At 38.9% G+C, this 22,714-nt stretch overlaps 1 protein-coding gene across 4 annotated transcripts in view; it reads right to left on the reverse strand.

Moving 5' to 3' along the window:
• The window catches only part of MAST4 (microtubule associated serine/threonine kinase family member 4), a 553,319-nt gene that overhangs the window by 255,097 nt on the left and 275,508 nt on the right, over nt 1–22,714 (reverse strand). For all 4 annotated transcript variants that reach the window (XM_044267825.1, XM_044267824.1, XM_044267823.1 and 1 more), the window contains one exon: nt 17,607–17,638. In XM_044267825.1, the coding sequence (XP_044123760.1) occupies nt 17,607–17,638 (32 nt within the window). The remainder of the gene's footprint in view (nt 1–17,606; nt 17,639–22,714) is intronic.

The raw sequence follows: 22,714 nt of genomic DNA on the forward strand, positions 1-22,714 counted from the left end.
TGTGTTCCCTCTCTTGCTGTGTCTCTCTCTGTCAAATAAATAAATAAAAATCCTAAAAATAAATAAAAAACAAATTTGTCTAAAAATTAACAATGTAGAATTTATATCCATGATTGTATTTAAAATACGGTCCAATGATATCTTTTTAAGTTTATGTTTGTCAACTGTCAGTGTTGATCCTGATTAAAACTTGAGGACAGAAAACAGAATCTGAGTGGATTAAAATACAGTCTCTTTGGCAACACCAGAAACATGATAAGCCTTTTATTTAGCACTGTTTATATCACTTGTTACCTATGACAGAACAAGATCCCGGGCTTGGGGCTTTTGGTAGGCTCAGCTTGTTCAATGGCTTCTAAGTACCATTTCCTCTGTCACTGAAATTTCTGCTAGGGCCCTGCAGAAGACATTCCTTCAATTTGGTTTATCTGACATGAACAGCTCCACCCCCGTACACACTGTTCAAAGCATTCTTGAGCTTTAGCACAAAACAAAACCAAACAAATCTATTCTGAAACCAACAAAATGTTCCCTACCCCAATCATGGCTGCCAGTTATACTCCTGAAAGAGTCTGGTTGACCTTTAGTGGAAAGTAGTATTAGAGGCCAGAAGGCAGGGACATGAAGTGTCTGCAGGATGGCACTGGATCTATGAACTGGATGGCAGCTGGGAGCTAACTGTTCATTACCTTTAGAACAGAAGAGAAAAATTCCACTTGGCTATCTATGATTTAATAAAGATTCAAAGTTCACATAGATGGTTTAAATTTAACTCTAACTAAACTAAGTCCTTTTTTTGGTCTCAGTGTGAATAATTTAAATGAATTCCCTCTCTCTTTTCTAAATTACTGTCTTTAATATTCATACACATGCCCAAAATTGCCATACCAATTAATTTATTTGAATTATAATACCATTAAAATTACGAAGAATCTCATTTTTTAAAAACATAATTGTTTTTTGTCCAAGTATTTCATTCAATAATAATCACAATACATTAATTATTTTACCGTTTCATTTTTGGCCACAAACTAATGGTTTTTTCTAATTAATTAATGAAACATGGGCGGACTCTACATGGGGAAATCCCTTTGTTTTCATAAGCAAAATACAGACCTTGTATGTGTTTGTATATATATTTATCTGTAAGACAACATTACTATTATTTTTATCACATGCAGTTTTAATGGTTATATTTCAAATCCCCTTAGAAAAACACAAAGTTATTTAGTGTTTTAATATTGTAAGTAAAGTTTCCAAAAAAGCAACTGAGAATATCAGTGAACACAATTAAGTTATTATCACAGTAACATAAAGTTGAGAAGTATCAAAAACATGTAAAATATTAGACAACTTTACCCAAAATTTCAGGTGTGACAGTTTCTTAGGTCAAGATTATTTAAGGTTTAGAAGAATGAAATCATAAAAGATCACAAGATACATGGTTTGTTATGCCCATCTACAGTTCTTTCTTTATATTATTTAGCTAGCCATCAACCAATCCAAGTCTGAGTATATTTTATAGTTTGGCACATAAACAGAAATACAAAGTATTACAAGGTCACAGTCACTGAGGGCATTCATTACTGGAGCTTTAATGCAATAATCTAATTTTTGGATAGATTTCAACCATGGCATGCCTGTAACCCCCATTTCTCCATTTTGAGGTAATTGTACAATTATCACAGACACAAAGTAAAATCACATTTAAAGAATCAAAAGTCACTGGGTGTGGTGAAAAAATAATGAATACTGTTTTTCTGAAAACAAATAAATTAATTTATAAAAAAAAATCAAAAGTCAAAAAGAAACAGGTCCTCAATTTATCAATAAATATTTTCCAATTAGTAATACCAAGTGACAAGATCCCCAAACTGAGAATTACTAAGCTAATTCTATTTATTATATATTGTTATATGACCTTTTATATTCAAAACATTTAAGATAAAATTCTCCAACTTTAAGTTTTAAATTTAAGTATGGAAAAAATAAATGGCTAAAAACAACAATGAAAATTATGAGAAGACCAGTGAAGGACAACTTACCAGACATTACAACTCCCTAGAAAGCCACTGCATTCAAAACAGAATGGTGTTGGCACAGAAATGGGTAGGGATCAGAATACAGAGTCCAGAAATAGATTCAAATATATATGGCATCCTTATATGTGGCAAGATAACATTTCAATCCCATGATAAAGGTTCTTGTAATAACTATAAACTAATAAAGACAGAATCCTACTTTGTATCATGTACAAAACTTAAAAATTGCAGTCAGATTTGAAGGTTTTAAAAACTGGGGAGAAAATAGAGGAAAATATTTATATGACCTTGAGATACACACATGACCCTAACAAAACAGATTATCTCAGAAGCAATAAAGAAAAAGACAGACATATTTGATTAAATAATAATTAACAATTTTCATGTGGCAAAAGACATCCCACACAGAGAGAAGAACGATAAAGATATATTTGCACGCATATAACCAGGATTAACATTTCTAAAACACAGTAACTCAGAAAATTAAAAAAAAAACACATTACCAAGCAGAAAAATGGGCAATGGAAATGAAGATAAAGTGAAGAAAAGAGAAATTCATATGGATAATAAACATATGAAAATATTCTCAACATCAACAGTAGTGGGAAAAAGGTAAATGAATGATCAGGGACAATTAGATTGGTAAGAATTAAAAGGAGCAATGACATCTAATGCTGATGAGAATGTGGGAAATGGGCACTCTTACACATAAATATCATTTGCTATTCCTCTGAGGAAAATAATTAGCTTTATCTGTTAAAATTAAAAATACACATACCGTTTGACCAAGCAATTCCACTTCTGGGAATCTATCCTATAGAAGAAAAAAAAAAAGGACCAGTACGTAAGGACACAGGTACAAAGATGTTTACTGCAGCATTGTTTGTTGTGTGGCAGAGGAAGATGGGGGCTTGGAAATCGCATAACGCCCAGTGATGGGAGAAACAGTTAAATGAAATGTGATATATCGATAATATGCAATTATTTCAAAGAACAGGATAAATTGGTAGATGCTAACTTGGAGGTAATGAAAGCAAACTGGTAAGGCAAGAAAAGCAAACTGAAGTGCCATAATCCCATTCTTAAAATGGCAGCCACAGCAGCAACAGAATAGCATGTGTGATGCACTCACATGTACATGAAGGAAGGCACGGAGGAATACAGACTAGATTGACAACACCTACCTACGGATCGAAGTGGAATCAGGGATTAGAAGGGAGAAGGATTACTCACTTTCTCTTAGTGTATTTCTGTGCTGTTTCACTAGTGGCTAAGGGCACCAAGATACTCTTAAAATTTTCAAAAATATATTTAAGAAACAATTATTAACTCTTATTAGTGGTAGTAGAGCCGTATTTCCAGACATTCATCCTCAGTGAAACAGTAGCAAATAACTATTCCTTTCTTTGCTTATGCCAGTCAACACAGTATCCATGTTTAATTGCTTGTCCAGTCACCATTCCATCTCTCTCCCATATGTCTGTCAGCATGTGGTTTGGGTGGGTCAGACTCCCAGGGACACCTGAATGGTCTAAGGTAATTCTGTAGACAAGAAACACAATTGGAGCCACTTCTAGAATTTTAATTTTCTAGTAGTCACATTTTAAAAAATTAAAAAATAAAAAACAACCACATGGAAATATTTCCAATTATGTACTTGCATTCTAACTCAATAAATTCCCAAATACTACTGTTTCAACATATACTTAACATACAAATTATTAATTAGCTATTCCACATTCTTATTTCATATCTCGATTTAGACAAGCTGTATTTCAATAGCCACATGTGGCTAGTGGCTACCATACGGGATAGCATGAGTCCAAGCTAATGGAAGAATTGTTTTAATGTTACCATATTCAAGGGGGACATATAATTTAAGATGGCACACTTAAAAAAAAAAAACACAACTCATCATGACAGAAGAAGAAATATCTTCTTGTGACGAGAATGCATAAGAAAAAATTAACCCTGAAAACTCCTGGCAGCCATGTGTGACCTATGAAGGAAAGCTCAAATGGGATGAAGGAGAAAATGGGTCCTGTGTCAACAATGAACCTTAGGATCAACCCCTGCCAGGACCATGGCCCATTTAGTTACATGAGCTGGTAAAGTTCATTTATTTTTTTCAGCCACTTTGAGTGAACTTTTCTTTATGACCTACAATCAAAAGTATCCCAACTGAAGGGTGCCTGGGTGGCTTAGTCAGTTAAGCATCTGCCTCCAGCTCAGGTCATAATCCCAGGGTCCTGGGATTGAGTCCTCCAGCAGGCTCCCTGCTCACCAGGGAGCCTACTTCTTCCTCTACCCTTGCTTCCCTGTTCTTGATCTCTCTCTCTCACACTCTCTTTCTCAAATAAATAAATAAAATCTTTAAAAAAAAAAAGTATCCCAATTGATACTCATCTATGGCCAACACCATATCTAAACAAATAATCTCTTCTTAAGCAAATTAACTCAGATGTTCAACATTTCTTCCATTTATCTGCAGTCAAGCCATGTTTTTGTTAAACTAGCTTTATTTGGTAACATTTTTAGATATCTTTTGGAAATACCTGAAGATTTCCACAGACTAATTCCTCATCATCCAGAATAACTGTCCATGGTTACTACCCAACAGAGTAGTTCTCCTCAAGACAATACACACAAAAGGAGCCAAAGAAACCTATCAGTTTCACGCTCACTCTACTCTCTTTTCTAGTCCTTCCTCCCCAGGCCAGGGTTCCCCAACTTGAGCACTACTGACATTTTGGGGAGATAAGACTTTGTTGGAGAATGTGGTTTCCCTGAACATTGTAGAATGTTTAGCAGCATCCCACTAGATAATAAAAGAAATCCCACTCTCCCAGTAGTTGCAACAATCAAAAATGTCACTAGGCATTGTCAAATATCCTCTTTGTGGACAAAAATTGCCCCTGCCTGAGAACTACTGTTCTAGATCAACCACCAGTTCAAGTGCACAAGTAACCTTCATTGTTCTGTTAGACTGAGTCATTGTAGAAAATATTAAAGTTTGTTCCCTGTATTATAAGTTTTCCATAAACACATGAGGTTCTAGAATCCCATCTGTTCATGTCTTCCTCCTCCCTTTCCAACTATGCTGACCCTGAGCTCTCCATTATATTCTTCTTTCTAGAAGAAATGCACCTACTTCCCTCTAACTTCAGCTTGAAATAATTACTTGACTGGCTTCCAGAACAAACCACCCAACCATTTTTCTTGGGCTTCTCTGAGGGGATTTTTCTTATAAAATATTTGCTCGCTCGTTTATAGTCATTCATTCCTCAATTCAGACTCTGCCAACTATGCCTCCCCGTTCCTCCATCAGTCCATGTTGGCGGGCAACTCCACCCCGTCTCTCCACACTGTAATACCCCACATTTTATCCTCCCTAATCCATCTCTAAGACTACAGTTTCACTGTAACCACCACTGGAAAACTTCACAGCTTCTCAAACTGATCTACAAAGTTAATTCAATTCCAGTAAAAATCTCAACAGGTTTTTGTTTTTGTAGAAATTGACCAAACGATTCAAAAATTAAAGAACTGAGGGCGCCTGTGTGGCTCAGTGGGTTAAGCCGCTGCCTTCGGCTCAGGTCATGATCTCAGGGTCCTGGGATCGAGTCCCGCATCGGGCTCTCTGCTCAGCAGGGAGCCTGCTTCCTCCTCTCTCTCTCTGCCTGCCTCTCTGCCTACTTGTGATCTCTCTCTGTCAAATAAATAAATAAAATCTTTAAAAAAAAAATTAAAGAACCTAGAATAGCCAATAAAATTTAGGGAAAAAAATCAAGATGGAGAATGAACACTATTTAATATATAAACTTAGTATAAAGCCACAATAATCAAAACAATGTGGTATTGGTATAAAGACAAATAGGTCAGTGAGAAAGAAAGTAGTCTATAAAAAGACACATACAAATAAAGACAACTGACTTCCAACAAGGATAAAAAACAATTCAGGGGAGAAAGAATGATCTGTTCAACAAATGGTGCTACAACAATTAGATACCTACATGCAGGAACATGAACGTCAATCCATATTTCACCCATTCACAAACTGAACTCAAAATGGATCGCTTAAATTCATGACTGTAAAATTCAGAACTATAAACATTCTAGAAAAACAACAGGAGAAAAGCTTTGTGATCTGGCTTAGGCAAAGATGGTTAACCATGTTCATTTAAAGGACAAACTGATAACACAGACTTCATCAAAATTAAAAACATCTGTTCATTATCAATGCTGTAAAGAGACTGGAAACACAAGCCACAAGTTGGGAGAAAATTTACCAATCATACATCACAGTGTTATCTATAATGGCCAAAAGCTATCAGCAACCCTAACGTCCGTGAACAAATGGATGGATAATCAAACTATGGATAATCAAACTGTACCCATTCAATACGACATTACTTAACAATAAAAAGAATTCACAGATGAATCTCCTAATAACCAAGCTGAGTGGAAACAAAACAAAATAAAAAACGGTACAAACAGTATTGTTGCATTTATTGAAAATTTTAGAAAATGCAAACCATCCTTTAGGCATGGAAAATATTAAAAACTGCCTGATTTGGCATGGTGGTGGGGGGTGGGGGGAGCGGTAGAGGGAGTCCTAACAGACCAGTAAGAGGAAACTTCTGGGCAAGAATGTTTCATTCCCTTGATGAGGTGGTGGTTTCACAGGTGTATGACAAAGTTTATGAAATTGTGCACTTTAAGTGCAGTTTACTGGATGTGAATTGTTCTTGCATAAAGCTGTTTGTTTCTTTTTCCTTTTTAAAGGTGTTGGCAGGGGTGGGGCACTGTTAACTGTTGGGGAAAACATTAGCTGCTAGATCACGTAGGGCTCTACTGCCCTTAGCGCAGCTGTAACTGGGTCATGCTACATGGAGTTTCATGAGAAGAAGCTTTTCTGGTGTGTTTTGCGTGCTTGTTTCACACGGTTTTAAATTCTGCTGCAGCGTAATACAAATGAAATCCATTTCATGGGGTACTTAACATCATACAGCTTAGGTGATGTTAAATGGGAGCCTACAGGTTTGTGCTGGACAGAGAGAGATCTGACAGAGCCTCAAGAAGTACCACTGTCCACTACCTTTACTATAATTCCTCTTTTAAGTTATCTCCCCAAACAAGGACCACCATGACTGTTCCTCCTGTGGTTTTCAAGATAAGTCTGACCAACACCTCTCAGAAAAAGGGAAAGAAAAATGAGAATAAACTAAGTGGCCTGAATTCTCAAAGATAATAATTAAGTAACATGCTTTAACCAGATGTTTGATGACAGTGTTTTTCCCTGCAATTCTATCAGAATCAACTGCATTTACATACAAATTGATAATACCTTGGAATCCCACCTGAAACAAAAACAAAAACAAAAACCAACCCTGTTCCCCTAAGACATAGAACCCATGTACTGATCTATTAATTCCTTTTCAGTATGTGATGTCAAGTGCATTTTAAAAAATTAGACTCCATTGCCTCCAAATGCTTCTTTAATCCACAAGGAGTGGTTTTAGCATTTAAACTAATCTATCCTAGACATAAAAAAACCTTCTGCTTATTCTCCCAGATAATTGATTCTTGATTTGTTAAGATACTAAACACTATGCTTTATACCCTGAAATGCCAAACCCCTGGTGCTCTCACTCATGTGCCCCATGCAGAGCAAATACCACTTAGTGCCTCAGCACAGAGGCCAAGGGGAGCTAAGAAAAGAACACACCCCCGCTTTGTCCTGCTGCCAGCTTAAAGGGATGGTCCCCACTGTCCCTGCATTAAACATTACCCTTTGCTCCGCAGCATCTACAGAAGCAAGTCATATGGTGCCAACTTCTCAAAGCAAATACCCTTTTCAGTTCTTGGAACATGAAAATAAACCCAAAAGATAAGCTCTGCTCAAAACTGGCCTAAGGAAAGGTATAGACCACCCCCAACAGTCACATGAAAAGACAGCACTGGAAAATCAGGGTTTAGTAAGAGATTGGCACCCAGGGCTAATGCCATTCCTGTGTTAATCCCATCGATCTGGATGCCACACAGAAGTTAGAAATCACTTTTCCTATACAATAGAGAACACAAAGCATATGCCAAAGTAGTATTTTCTAACAGAACAAGAACACTTTTCACAGAAACATTTACAAAATATGCAAATATTTCTTGAAAGATTTTATAGTTGTAGAATAAAGGCATTTCAAAATCTTTCCCTCAATATAATATGCATATTTGAATTTATTATGATTACAAACTTCATTTAAAAAAATAAAAATTTAACCTTTTTTGGTAGCTCAATAGATGTCACCTATTCCACATGCAAGTAAAATTCATAAAACAGGGGCACCTGGGTGGCTCAGTGGGTTAAAACCTCTGCCTTTGGCTCAGGTCATGATCTCAGGGTCCTGGGATCGAGCCCCACGTCGGGCTCTCTGCTCTGCAGGGAGCCTGATTCCCCCCACCCTCTGCCTGCTTCTCTGCCTACTTGTGATCTCTGTCTGTCAAATAAATAAATAAAATCTTTAAAAAAAATTAATAGAACACACTTAAGGAAACTGTTCCCCCTCATTAGAGAACTCTCTGTATAGAATTTTCTTATGGTACTACTCAAAAGTTACCTGGGTGGTGTATGAGGTAAAGCAGAGCCCAGAAGGCCATGGGAGGAGATGTGTCCAGCTGCTGGCATGTTCTATGGTCTCATCTTATGTTCCACAACCTGAGTGTCCAGACGCCCTCTAACTCATCCAAGGAGAGGGGACTTTATCGAACAAAATGTGAGAAGTCAATGCACATGTATTCAGATCAAAGAAACGACCCACCAGGATTCTCAGAGGGTGAGAACCCTATTGCAGAAAAACAAAGAGGGAATCCTCAAATAACTTCTTCCCAGCTGTGGAGGTTGGACAGTCAGCTGCCACAAAGAATAAAAGGGCAGGGAGCTGAATTCTCTGGCATCAGGAACAGCTGAGGAAACAGGAGAGATTCTAAGGAGAAACATCAAGACACCCATGCGATCTTGTAGCTACCACCCACCTCTCCGAGATCCCCCTCAGAGGGCCTGACTCACTACCACACCACAGGGTACCGAGGACAGCAGAGAACTTGGCCACTTGGCTCATGTCTCAGGGAATAATGGACAGCACTTACTGAAGCTGGGACTGCTACACCACACCAGCCAGGCTCTCCCCAGTCTCCAGATTAGTTCGACTAAACCTTAGTCCCTGGCAGTTCTGGGGTGTACCTCAAGGCCTTCCCTTTGGTTGCACTTCTAAGTGTGAAACTCAAGAAAAGTTGGGTTTAAGCTTTCCAAAATGTCCCAAGAAACCAGGACAAGCATGGTGAAGTCAAGCATATGGTGGGAGTCTACCATTTATTTGATCCACACTGTGGACGTCAATGCTAAAACTCCTGTCTTCCAGAACAAAGCACACCCATTTCGTTGCTGATTATGTCTTTCTAACTCAAGCACACTCTTAAAAAGGAAAGGTTGCTTTCCAATCCCTGGAGGCAGGAACCCTAAATTCTGGTCACAGTTCACAGTCAAGGAACTAGACTAAGCACAAGGAAATCTCCAATCCTTTGTGTTGTTAGTTCCATACTTCTCAAATAAAGGTTTGTCCAGTCAGAGTTCTGTTCAAGTTTCTTCCAGGTATGAAATTCTGACTAAAATTTTTGGTACGGACATAAATAATAGCCTGCTTCATTTTCCTCAACACCTGTCCACCCCAAAATACAATTTTAAGAACTGAACTGTATAGTATGCTGAGAAAAAGGATAGGCAGGTCGAGGGTGAGGGCTTATTCTGGAAGAGGGGCCACTGAGCACAAAGAGTTCCCTCATGGCCTGATGACACAGAGCCAGAACATGTGTGGAGTCCGGCCCCACAGCACACCTAGAAACCTCCTGTTACCAGGTTTGACCATCATGGGATGCAAGGGAAAGGTCTACCCAAGGCTCTCGGGCCAAACGCCCTCTTTAAAAACCTCACCATTGACAGAAGCTGGGGAAAATCCCAGCTCCTCAGAAAATGCTCTGCAAATGATCCGGCTTTAAAGGAATTTTCCCAGCCTACTTTGCAGTCTTTGGTCTAACTCTAGAGAACAAAAATAAGAGATGGGGGAGGGGATGGCACAGGGAGGGCTTAACTGCTGGTACTCTTTATTTTACAGAACACGTACATAGTACTTCAAGTAGGCCACACACTGTTGTAAACACTTTACAAATATTAGCTGATTTAATTCTCAAGACACTCCCCATTTTACAAATGAGGAAGCAAAGACACCTAGAGGCTCAGTGACCTTCTGAAAGTCACCGCACTAGTTAAATGGCAGAAGTAGGATTGAAATCCAGGCAGTGTGTGTGGCTCCTCAGCCCATGCTCTGAAATGCTCACTGAGGAACAGACCTGAAAAGGTGGCTTTTAGTGAGAAACCAGAGGCAATCACCCACCGGCCTCGGGGGGTTTGCTGTACAAGCCTACACAAGCCTCTCAGAGTGAGGAGTGCTCACTGAAAAACTCCCCAAATTCCTGATTGATTCGTTTTTGTTAAAGAGTTATTCTAGCAAAGACGAAGTAGAGAACTTATCCTCTGGCCTTAGGGGCATCCAGAAATCCACTTTGCCACCATACAGGCCCTGAAGCTCTAACAACACTTCTCACCATGGCAGTGGGGGGGGGCATTTTAGGCTCACATGGAGAACCAGGTGAAGGTCTGACAGCCTCCACCTCCAACACACCCAGATTCTAATCTGCACTCCCAGGTGTGTTTGGAAATGCACGTGTATTTTGAGAACCCTCCCGAGGGGACCTAGCCCTTCTTACCTTGAGGCAAAATTAAGGTTTTCCTACAATTTTCTAAGGTAAGAGGATCAATCCGACTTTGCTTCCACCTGGCAGGTCTCCCCCCAGCTCCCTTCGCGGAAGATGAGGACAGGCAGAATACAGGCCAAATACCAAACCAGCTCTTCGATGAATATATAAATGCAATTGACATTCTTTCACAGGCTGTGGTCCCCTCTTTACTCTCAGGATATATTACACCATTCTCTTTTGATATAAACATGCCACTTTAAATGCTAATTCGGATGCAACACTCAATTTCTTCTTCGTTTTGTTTCTGGGTTTCTAACATTAAAAATAACACTGGACTTCCATTCGGCTTTGACAAGAGATATTGTGAGTTTTTGCTTCCATATCTATGGGTGCGGGAGGGAATAAAGTACTAAAAAGGAAGCTAATTTATTTTAAAATGCATCCAAATAACAAGTGTGGTTTACACAGCCTTTGGTGTGCTTGGATTAAGCCCTTTCCCTCCATTTCAGGAAATGTTGCCCTCACCTTGCTGAAAATCTCACAAAAATCTAATGCAACTCCATTGTGAAATGAAGGTGATTCCCTCTCCTTGCAGTCTAGACTGAAACTACTTATTTTACTCAAACTATTTTTTCTAAACACTGTTTAGAAAGTCAAGGGAGTACGCTCTGGCTGAAATACAACCAGTGGGAAAATAAGCCTTCTTTTCAAAAAACAGACATTTCTACACATGCCAAGCACATCATCCCAAGCCTATTAAATTACACGGAGGGCCACTTCCCAGCTGGTCTCAAAACGAGAAATTCCAACCTAACCCTGTACCTTCAGTTCAATATATCTACAGTGAGACAAGCCACCTTCTACGTCCAGCAGACCCAGTTCCACCCAGAACCTTTCGACAACCCTCAAGGTCCTCTGCCTCCATTGTCCTGACCACCCTCTGACAACACTCTCCCTCTGCTGCTGACTCATCTTCCATCTGTTTTCTGCCCCTGCCCCAGAGAGACAAAATTAGAAAGAAGGGAAGTCAGTCTGCCACTCATCCCTATGTTCATTAACTTACACGTGGGGCAGAAGAGTTCTTGAAGGCTGCTCCCCTATCTGGTGGCCTCCTATCCCACCCGCCCAGGAGACGAATTCCAGTAAGGAACTGTTTGCCTCCGTGCTAAACTCAGCACAGGGACCTGCGGCCCAAAGCTATGCACGAGTCCATGAGACCTAAAGAGAAAACATCTCTGAGCTCCCGCTGAATGGATTTCTGGTACGAGGACGTCTGGCACTGTGGCAGATTTAAATATGGCAGGCATATTTAAGATGCCTGTCTTCTCTGTACAGGGGGAGGTGGGTTTCCCAGGAGACCTGAAACAGCTGGAAGCCAGCAGACAGCTAGCTACGGGTGCCACACCCACCCCTGCCAGCCCCCGCTGCCTCCTGAACATGGGAGATAGCAGACGGAAAGCGTGAATGGAGAGGGGACAAGACTCCAGGGAGAGGAACAATTACTGGATACAACAAGTACTGTTGCTACATCAAGAAATTATTAAAATAAGCCAAGACTCCTAAGATGTCTTTTAGGCATTTCCATCCTCCCAAAGATTGCTGGGCATGCAGAAATACACTTTTTCAGGACCTTTGTGCACACCAGGAGCGGCATCTGCTTGGGTTTCAACTGCTGGATGCCACTTTAAAAGGTGTCTAGGCAAAGACCTGGCCAAGTGTCAAGTCACTGATTCTACTCTAATCAAGTTGTAACTATTCACATAGTTTTATGAATTCTACATCAACCCGGCTCCATAAAACGGTGCCATCTATGCTCATGATTAAAAGACATAGAAGAAACACTATTTAAGTAGCAAGGAGAATTTCCTTGCGAAGAATAGATAGTGCGGTTTCCTACTCTGTGTAAAGACATCTAAAAGATAGCTGGAAAACAGCGGAGGAGGAGAGGGACTGGACTCCAGCCCACTTCCGGCACCTCTGCCTGGAGGAATTCTATGAAAAAAGAGGTTCTCTCTGCCTGGGAGAAATGTTCACTCAGACAATTAACAAAACACAAAAGCGTCCTTTAAAAATAAAATGTAGCTGCCTGGGCCACCCTGGCCTTGCTCCTCACTACTTATCTTGGGTTTTTAGCACCTTCTCTGTCCGAAAACAAACAATTCCCAGTCTTGCCTCTTGCGCTGAAATGTCGTTTCAGAGCCCAAGATCTAACGATGGGTAAAGACTAGATAAGGGACCCAAAACACCATGAGCACTTACATCCACACGGACAGTTTAGATTCGTTGTCATTAGGAAAATAAAAAGAATGTTAAGAGCGCCTATGTATTGCACACTGAATTTAAACCAAGAAAGATGGGCATGGGCCGACCAGACACGGAATCACTATGAGTCCTCAACACATTGTGACAGGAACTCTGAGCAAAAGCAGGACAGTTCACTCTGCTGGGAGGCTCACTGTCTGGCTGGGGGAGACAGACACTGTGGGTCATCTCCCAACACCCATACTCTGTATGTGACCATACTGGGCACCTTGTGATAGATAAAGTTTAGTCAGTCACTTCTCTTAAATGGCTGAAAATTCAAGACAACAAATCTAATTCTGCAGCTAAATGTCATAATGTCCCATTTCAGATATCATCTCATGTGCCTCCTTTCTCCACGAGTACCAAAATGTATTACAATGCTTTGGCATTAAGTAGTAAGGTACCTGCCACAGCAGATATTCCAGCGACTGTAAAACTGTACTCATTTGAGCCAATCTTCAAGTCACAAAAAAAAAAAAAAAACCAAGAGTAAAACAAAATAAATACAGATTTGGTACAACCTTTCATTCAAAACAGGTAAAATTTACCTAATTTCCCCCTTCAAATCATTGTTAAATCTCCATACATATTGGATAAAACAGTCTGAAATCTTACCTTCACGTAATTACTGAGTATTTTAAATAAAATAGTTCAAGAATATCAAAATGTAGAGGGTATACTGTAAATATCCATGTACCTACCACATTAATTATACACATGAAATCCCTGTAGCATTTAGTACTGTAATTTGTCACTCATGCATGTTTTTATATTTTTACTGTACATGTTTGCATTCACCAACAAATGTCTTATTTTGCATATTTTAAAATTTTATCATGTAAATACTTTCTTGTAAATGCAATTTGCTTTTAGCTTCTGTTCTGCACATTTTTGATACAATTATGTGTTGATACTTATGTTCCAGTTCATTCATTCTACCTGCTATATAGTATTTCACTGAATGATTATAATATGATTTATTCAAAGTGTCTCCAGTTTTTGACAGGTAGCTTATAGGAGAAAGAGCAGAGAGTATCACAACTTTAGTTCCAAAGAGAAAGAGATGGGAAGTGCTGGAAGGATCTAGGATCAAGTCTTAGCATGTGGCTACTTAGCATGTGGCTTCCTCCTTGAAAGGAGGAAGGCATTAGCTGAAGTCCAGCTATCCAAGCAGTCAGCATGGAGAGGACATCTGGGACTATTAACTTGATAAAGGACTGAGAAAACCTCTGGAAATCTGATCTGGAGTTGCTGGTTATTTAGTAACATCTTGCCTGGAAAGCAGTTCCTTTGACTTCTCCTCTGTTGCCCCTTTGCCCCATACAAAAAAAAGGTCACAATCATTCCCTTTGCAACCTTTTAAAACATATATGAATCAACACAGATTTCAAGTGATTTCTTGAGAAAATCATATTTTACAAATTCCTGAGGAACTGGATTATCTTCTGGACAGAAGGCAGTTTGGTTTTTTTATACTTTAAGATAGTAATAAAAAGAAAAACTTATTTTCTGTGATCTATTGTGAGATCTTTATTGTGAGAGCTATATTGTGAGAGCTTTAACTTTGACATATATAAAACATGTTTTTGTGATTCCAGACATAAAAATTATCTGTAAGACAATACTAAATCTTTTAAAAAATCTGATAAATCCCTAAGTGCTTGAATGATGACAATGCATTTTAAAAATATCATCCTTCAAGACGTACAAAGCTGAAGCCCCAGGTATAACAAAATCAGGCACCTTCTTCCAGGAGGACAGCCTTTCTGAAGGCACACACCTCCCCCTACCCCTCCACCCCCAGCCCATTCCATCACACCACTTTGTAACTACAAGCAATGAGGAATCCATCACCCTGTGTAGTTGCTTACTGTTAACATGGAAACAAGATTCAACAGAACAGCAGGATCAAATCCTCAATCTCTCTGGGAGAATATACAACAAGATCTGAAAACACTTATGCCAGAGGCGTTTAACCAGTAAATACAAGAACTAAGTGTTAACAAGTTTTAATAACCAGAAACAGATACGTTGGCAAGCGTGACTTGTGCCCTTCTTCATTAGATTTTTCATTAGATTTGTATTAAATCACTCTAGCAATTATTTTAAAAAATATTTTCTTTTTGGGAACCTGGGTGGCTCAGTGAGTTAAGTCTCTGCCTTCCGCTCAGGTCAAGCCCCACATCAGGCTCTCTGCTCAGCAGGGAGCCTGGCTCTCTACCTGTTTGTGATCTCTGTCTGTCAAATAAATCAATAAAATCTTCAAAAAAAATTCTTTTTCTCCAAGTCATAAAACAACTGCATGAGGAAATTAATTACCAACGTTTTATATGGGGGTCAATGAAAATGCTGAGTGGTGTCAAGTCCCAGAACATCTCTATCATACACCATTAATTCTACTGGGAATATTTAATAAAAAATACAAAAGAGCATCTTCTTTTTTTAACTTGGAATATTAATTTCTACAGAATTCACTAAAAAAAGAAATGGTAGATTTATGTTGATGTACATGCTATGTTTTACTTCCATTATCTGATTGATGTATCAACTGACTTTTATTAAGGATGAGATTTTTTTTTTTTTAAAGATCTTATTTATTTATTTGACAGGCAGAGATCACAAGTAGGCAGAGAGAGAGAGAGGTGGAAGGAGACTCCCTGGGACCACGACCTGAGCCAAAGGCAGAGGTTTTAACCCAGTGAGCCACCCAGGTACCCCAAGGATGAGATTTTAAATGACTAAAATGTAATTCTATCTTTCTCTTAAGTTTTCAAAGCATGGGTGTCAAAGAAACTTATGCCGTCACCCTTTTCATTCATGAAAGATTCTATGCTCCCAAGTCAAGAAATTTAAATGTATCTTCTATTTTCTCCCACCAACCCACAGTTATCAGCTAACATTAACAGACTTATACAAGGAGATGTGAGATAAGGAGATACTACAAAAGGAGGCCCTTAAATAGACATGGGGAATCTAATTTGTAATTAACATGACCTTAATAAAAATTTACAGGAAACATACTAACTCAAAAACTAAAAGAAAAAAAAGTAACCTAATATAAAGGCAAAAAGAGAATCTGACTGAAATTCTGAAATTCTCAAATAAAGTATTAAAGACAAACCTAGGATAATTTAAGCGTTAAATAAAGGTACAAGGGAAAAGAGATTTTTTTCCTAGTAAGATATTTCATGTAGTTTTACTTCGGGTTTTCTTATCTCTTATTTTTATCTTGATTAGAAATACCAAAATGTTTGGACTTTTCCAGATCTAATCCTAATTAGGACTTTTCCAGAGTCCTAATCACTATTCAGAAGAAGCCAAGTTTTTTATTCTAAAGGCATTTTCTACGGCCAACTTTTAGGTCATTAACCTCTAGCACACATAGATGAAAGCTGGAAGTCTGTGAAAATTTATCCAGACACAGTCTTCAAAAACAATGATCCCATATCCTCCAGGCAGCCTAAAGCTGTAAAACGTTAAGAACCAAAATAGATAGTACTGAAGTCTTCATAGCAGATGAAATTTTGGTTCTCAGATGCAAAAACTGACATAATCCAAAAACTGGTAAACAAAATGAATACGATCTTCCAACAATTACCACATACAATTCTAATACTTTAAGTTGAGATCTGTATCAACCTACTTGAAATATTATACTTTTCTATAAAAAGGACATTGCCCATCCACTCAATTCTGTAATGTCGATACCAAATCCCAGTATCTCTAGATCAGCCCTTACACAACACTGGTTGGTAACAAATCTACCCTAAATTTAGTGGAACACAGAAGGTAATTAATTTCCTTCTGCAACTTGCTAATGGTAAAACAAACAAACAAAAAAAAAACAAAACAAACAATGATTTATGCAAATATATTATTGGCCTTCAAAACAAAAGGTTGGAACAAACTATGAAGAAATCAGGTTGAGGTTCATAAATCTGCTATTTTTAAAATAAGACCATGACATCAGTCAATGCAATAAGATCCAGATCTAACAGAAAGTTCAGCTGACTTAAATTCTTCATCATCATGGCAAAAGTTTATCATTTCCTTTGCATAAAATCCATAGCATAAAAAACAATCACAGATTTCTAAAACATATAGGAGAACACTAATTTTTGACTTGGATCCATTTATACCATTTGCAGACCAAATAATGTGTTTGCTTGATTACCTAAAAGAATTTTTTTTTTTTAAATTAAGATTGCCCCAGGAATAAGTAAGCATTTTGGCTTACAACGCCCATAAGGACAAAATCTAGAAAGTTTCTTCAGCTTATCTTGAAATCATGAATATGTGACATTTATAAGTAAATGCAAAGTGTCTGTTTCCTCAATTCAGTTGATTATCATTAATCCTCCATTTGCCTGAAAATCCTAACAAGTTGGAGAATAACCACATTACAAACTGTACAACATAGTAATAATAAGGAAACAAAATTAGGCTACTTACAAACTTCCTCTTCTGGGGAGACTGAGCTCCTTCTGCAAAAGAAAAACAAAACAAAACATCTGCATGAGAGGTCACATTAACCTTAGCCTAGTAAGGCACCAAACAGATAGCCTAATTCTTCATTATGCTTGATTTAGCATTTTCCACAAGGAAAAGATTTTAACATCATGATTTTAGGCTGGATCCCTTCTTACATTGTTCTCTTTACATGCTGTGTTGAAATTACAAACATAGTTCATCTAAATTCCAAAACAGAAAAGGCACTATTCCTCCCAAAGCAAGGACAATAGAATACTAAGTTGAGCTCCATGGCCCCAAAATTGAGCTTCGGGAAAACTGGAGGAACCAAAGGACTTATCCAAAGAGGAAAGGGATAGAAGGAGGAGCAGAAATTTTGCAGGATTATAATTAAATGAGAGGTGAAATGGGGGAAAAAAAAAAAAAAAAAGGCAGTGAAATCCAGCTATTCACCCCCAACAGAAATAAACTCATGCAAGACACTGTGCGTACCAAAGATTACACGCTACTATGATTTGCTTAAATAAACCCAAAGATATCCTTCTGGTTTCATTTCTTAACATAAATGCAGTTTAGGACTTTGGTTATTTAAAAGTAGGTTAATGAATCTCTCTCGAAAGGTAACCAGACAGCAACAATTAATAGAGTGCTTTAAAGTCTTCAAAAGGGTGCTCTCACGCTAATCACTAATTAAGATCACTATCCACCTAACTATAGGGGAGACTGTGAAAACAAACAAACAAACAAAAAAGCCAACCAACCAAACAGAAAGGGATACAGAAATATCTTCACCCAGGAATGGAGATTTCAGAAGCCTTGGTCCTCAGGAATGATTATGTGATAACAATAATTAAGGAATAGGAAGCCATGAGTCATCAGGCTATTTAAACAAACAAACAAAAGAAAACCAGTATAAATTTGAAAGACTTGACTAAATTTAGTTTTTCATTCCTATAATTACCTTTTTTTTTCTTTTTCTTTTTTTGCCTTCCAGAAGCTTTTTTGAAAGGTGTTTCCCCTTCGACTTCAAATTCACCTTTCCTGTCCCCTATTTTTATTGGATCCTTAAATGGGTGTCACAGACAGTGACTGCAGATCTTACTTCTAAACAGCACAATTTATCCCAGCACAGCTTACAGAACACGGCCTTGAAAGGAGCAGACGGAGGGGAGGACGTTGCTTTATATGTAACCCGCCTTACTTATTAACTGGCAAATGTATTCCCATACAGTTATAATAATCCTATCACTGTTTAATTACAAGAAGAAACAAGGAAACCATTTTAGAAGCAGGAGCGCTTTCTCCTCTCAAGGGCCTCAAGGTTCAGAGATGAAACACTGTATTTTTGTTTTGTTTCGCTTTTTTCTCCAATCCTTGATTATCTCCGAGAAATTACAGGGCTTGCTCAACTTGGATGCTTGATTGTGAAACCCAAGTGCACCTTCATTTACTAAACCCCCTAAGGACAAGATGAAAAGTCTCTGGTCAAGCCTGTTTTCCTTGTGAACTGAGATGTAAATGGAAAACCAATGAGCAAGTCTATCTTTGGTGATGACAAGCACTGAGACATGTGTTTTGTCTGCAGGTTCAAAAGAGAAAAGCAAGAAGAGAAGAACAACTCCGTAGAAGCAATTGTTCACGGATCCTTGTATCTATTAGAAAGGAATTATGGAAGCCCGCTGCACAGCAAAGGCCTAGAGCTCGAGAAAGGAAACGCTGTGGTCCTGTGAGCTGATCTGACAACAGCGCAGCAAGAAAAGGAGGCAGGGCTGATGGGTTATCATTAATAACAGAGTCAGTCAGATGTTATTTCAATTCCATATGCAAATAGATCACTCATGATATGAGAGGCAAAGGGCCAAATGAATGATCCCCAAATAGTTCAATTAATCACAGTCCACCAAATGACCCAACCATAAGCTGGCTGCTCTGCTCTGCTCTGAGAAGAAGAAAAAAAAAAAAAAACAAAAAAACTGCTGAAACAGCAAGATAAGGGATAAAAACCAACTCTGTTTTTAATCAGAAGTCTTTCCAATAGGTCCAGCATCTAGCATGATGAGCTCCAAGCAAGGAGAAAGGTCACGGTGCATAACCTGGTGCTGCTGCTCCATGGGACGGCCTCCGAGGCTCCAGGACGAGGAGTAGAGGACATTTAATCGGCCACTGTCGACTGACCTGAAGCCTCCACGCTAACCAAGCTGAGGGAGCTAATCCACCTGACGGTCTGAATGTCAGACTCGGCACTGGAAACTCAATTTGGGAGCAAATTGGAATCAGATGTGATGGTAATAAAGTGAGAGAAATGAATGCGCTGTGGCCAAGACCTTGTGAACAGTGGCTTCAAAAGGCAGCGGATTCCAGGAGGACCCAGTGATTGCAGACGGAGCAATGGGTGGCTCACGCGTGGGGACCACACGCTGATCGAGCCGAAGCCCGCAGAAGTCAGTGAGCAGCGGCAACGCATTTTCTGCCGAAGCCCCTGTGGTACTTCGAGCATGTGTCTTCATTTTATTTTCTTAATGTCATGTGAAGGGCACTAACACATACTTAGATAATTAGGTAAGACATAAGGTATTGGTCCGAGTCATAAACCAAAGCTTCTGCTTAGGAGATCTGGAACGCACGGTAATAATTTAGCAGCAGGTAAGGATTAGGGGAGGGAAGAAGTGTGGGACAAAGAGAGTAAAGGTCAGGAAGAATCTGCCTGAACTAAACAATATGGAACTATTAATCATCACAGGATTAAAGACACTCCTAAGAGTACATTCAAGAACATTAAAATTTTTTTTAAAAGATTTTATTTATTTGACAGACAGAGGGCACAAGTCCACAGAACAGCAGGCATAGGGAGAGGGAGATGTAGGCTTCCTGCTGAGCAGGGAGCCCTATGCGGGGCTCAATTCCAGGACTCTGGGATCATGATTTGAGTTGAAGGCAGACACTTAACTGACTGAGCCACCCAGGAGCCCCAAGAACATTAAAAATTTTTAAATGGTTTTCATGGATACTGATTTCTCAGTGACTTCTAACATCTTTTTAGAATTGCTGTGTATCATTACTTGCTGACAATACGATTTCCTTGGCCCACCCCCCTTTCTAAAAGTGCTAACTAGCTTATATGCATTCAGAAAATGAGGGTGAAGCTAAGTTAATTTTGTTTGAGAACACTGTGACCTTCTTGTGATTCCTGGATAAGAGTGAGGACAAACAAGGGTCCCTCAAACCCAGTAAGAGAATTTTAGGAGAATTCGGGAACAAAAGAGTCCTAACAAATGATTCAGCTTCTTCCCCCCACCCAGACCCCCTCCACCTCATGCCCCCCCACCCCCATCAACCTTGGGCAAAAAAGAAGAAAATAACTTGTTTTATTCATGAAGGCAAGAGAGAAAACTGCAATGCTTCATATGTATAGACAATTTCCACAATGGTAATTTTAAAAGAATGTACTATTTAATATGGGTTTTTTTAAGGTTTTATTTATTTATTTGACAGAGAGAGACACAGTGAGAGAGGGAACACAAGCAGGGGGAGTGAGAGAGAGAGAGAAGCAGGCTTCCCGCTGAGCAGGAAGCCCCATGTGGGGCTTGATCCCAGGACCCTGGGATCATGATCCGAGCAGAAGGCAGACACTTAACCGACTGAGCCACCCAGGCGCCCCTATTTAATATTTTTAATAGTTATACATACAAAATTAGAACAATATGTTCACATATGTTTAGGGACTCTTTGAGCTATTCTTTTTAACTGATGGGTCATTCTGTGATTTTAAAAGAAAGGAGATGTGATTATATCACAAATAATATATATTGAGGCACCTGGGTGGCTCAGAGTTAAAACTATGCCTTTAGCTCAAGTCATGATCTCGGGGTCCTGGGATCAAGCCCCGCATCCGGCTCTCTGCTCAGCAGGGAGCCTGCTTCCTCCTCTCTCTGTCTGCCTTTCTGCCTAGTTGTGATCTCTCTCTGTCAAATAAATAAATAAAATCTTTAAAAAATATACATATATATCTATATTAGATAACCCTCTCTCTAAGAGGTGGAGCTTAATTCTCTTTCCCTTGAGATTGGCTGGATTTAGTGACACACTTCCAAAACTAGAATAGGGAAAGGGAAACATAGCAACTTTCCAGTGGAGAAACCTGACAGACAAGGTCTTAACCAAGTGATTCAGATTAACACCACCTGCTAAGTTATGTCGCTCTCATGTGCTCCTGATACAATGTTATGGGAAGGGGCTTCACCTCAGGTTTTCTTGCTAAAAACCCTTAAGTCCAGTCTAATCATGATAAAACATAAGGCAAACCCTAGTTGAGGGTCGTTCTATAGAACACCTGACCAGTCCTCTTTAAAACATCAGGATTGTGAAAAACAGGTAACATTTGAGAAACTGTCAGAGATTAAAGGAGGGAGAGAAGATGACTAAATGTAATCTACGTAGGATCCTGAGCTAGTTTCTGGATCAGAAAAAGGGGGAAACCTGCTAATATCCAAAAAGAGTCTGAGTTTAGTTAATAGTAATATACCAGTGTTAATTTCATGGTATTGAAAAACGTATTCAGATTATAAAAGATATTAACATAGTGGATGGGTGCATGGGTGGCTCAGTCGGTTAAGCATCGGCCTTTGGCTCAGATCATGATCTCTGGGTCCTGGGATCAAGACCCGAGTCAGGGTCCCTGCTCAGTGGGAGATCTTCTTCTTCCTTTGCTTCTCTGCTCGGGCTCTCTTTCTCTCAAATAAATAAATAAAATCTTAAAAGAAAAGGAAACATATTAACACAGTGGAAAAGTATACAGAAATTCTCTCAAGTCTTAAAACTTTTCTATAAATATAAAATTATTTCAAAAAAATTTTAAAAGTTCTTTCTCACACAGGAGAACAGAGAGAGGTAGGGAGAAAGTAAAACTGGTGGGAAGGATGGACAGGATGAACAAATCAACATCCAAATATTCTAAGATTATATTAAGGAGACGGTTAACCCATTTTTAGGAGATTATGCAAGTCATCTTTGTGAGAGAAGACTTGGTTAGGTCCACCCATGAAGATGGTGAGAAGCAGTCAGATTTGAGGAACATTTTTATAGACCCTATA

The sequence above is a fragment of the Neovison vison genome, chromosome 1, assembly GCF_020171115.1.
Source record: "Neovison vison isolate M4711 chromosome 1, ASM_NN_V1, whole genome shotgun sequence".
Classification (NCBI taxonomy): domain Eukaryota; kingdom Metazoa; phylum Chordata; class Mammalia; order Carnivora; family Mustelidae; genus Neogale; species Neogale vison.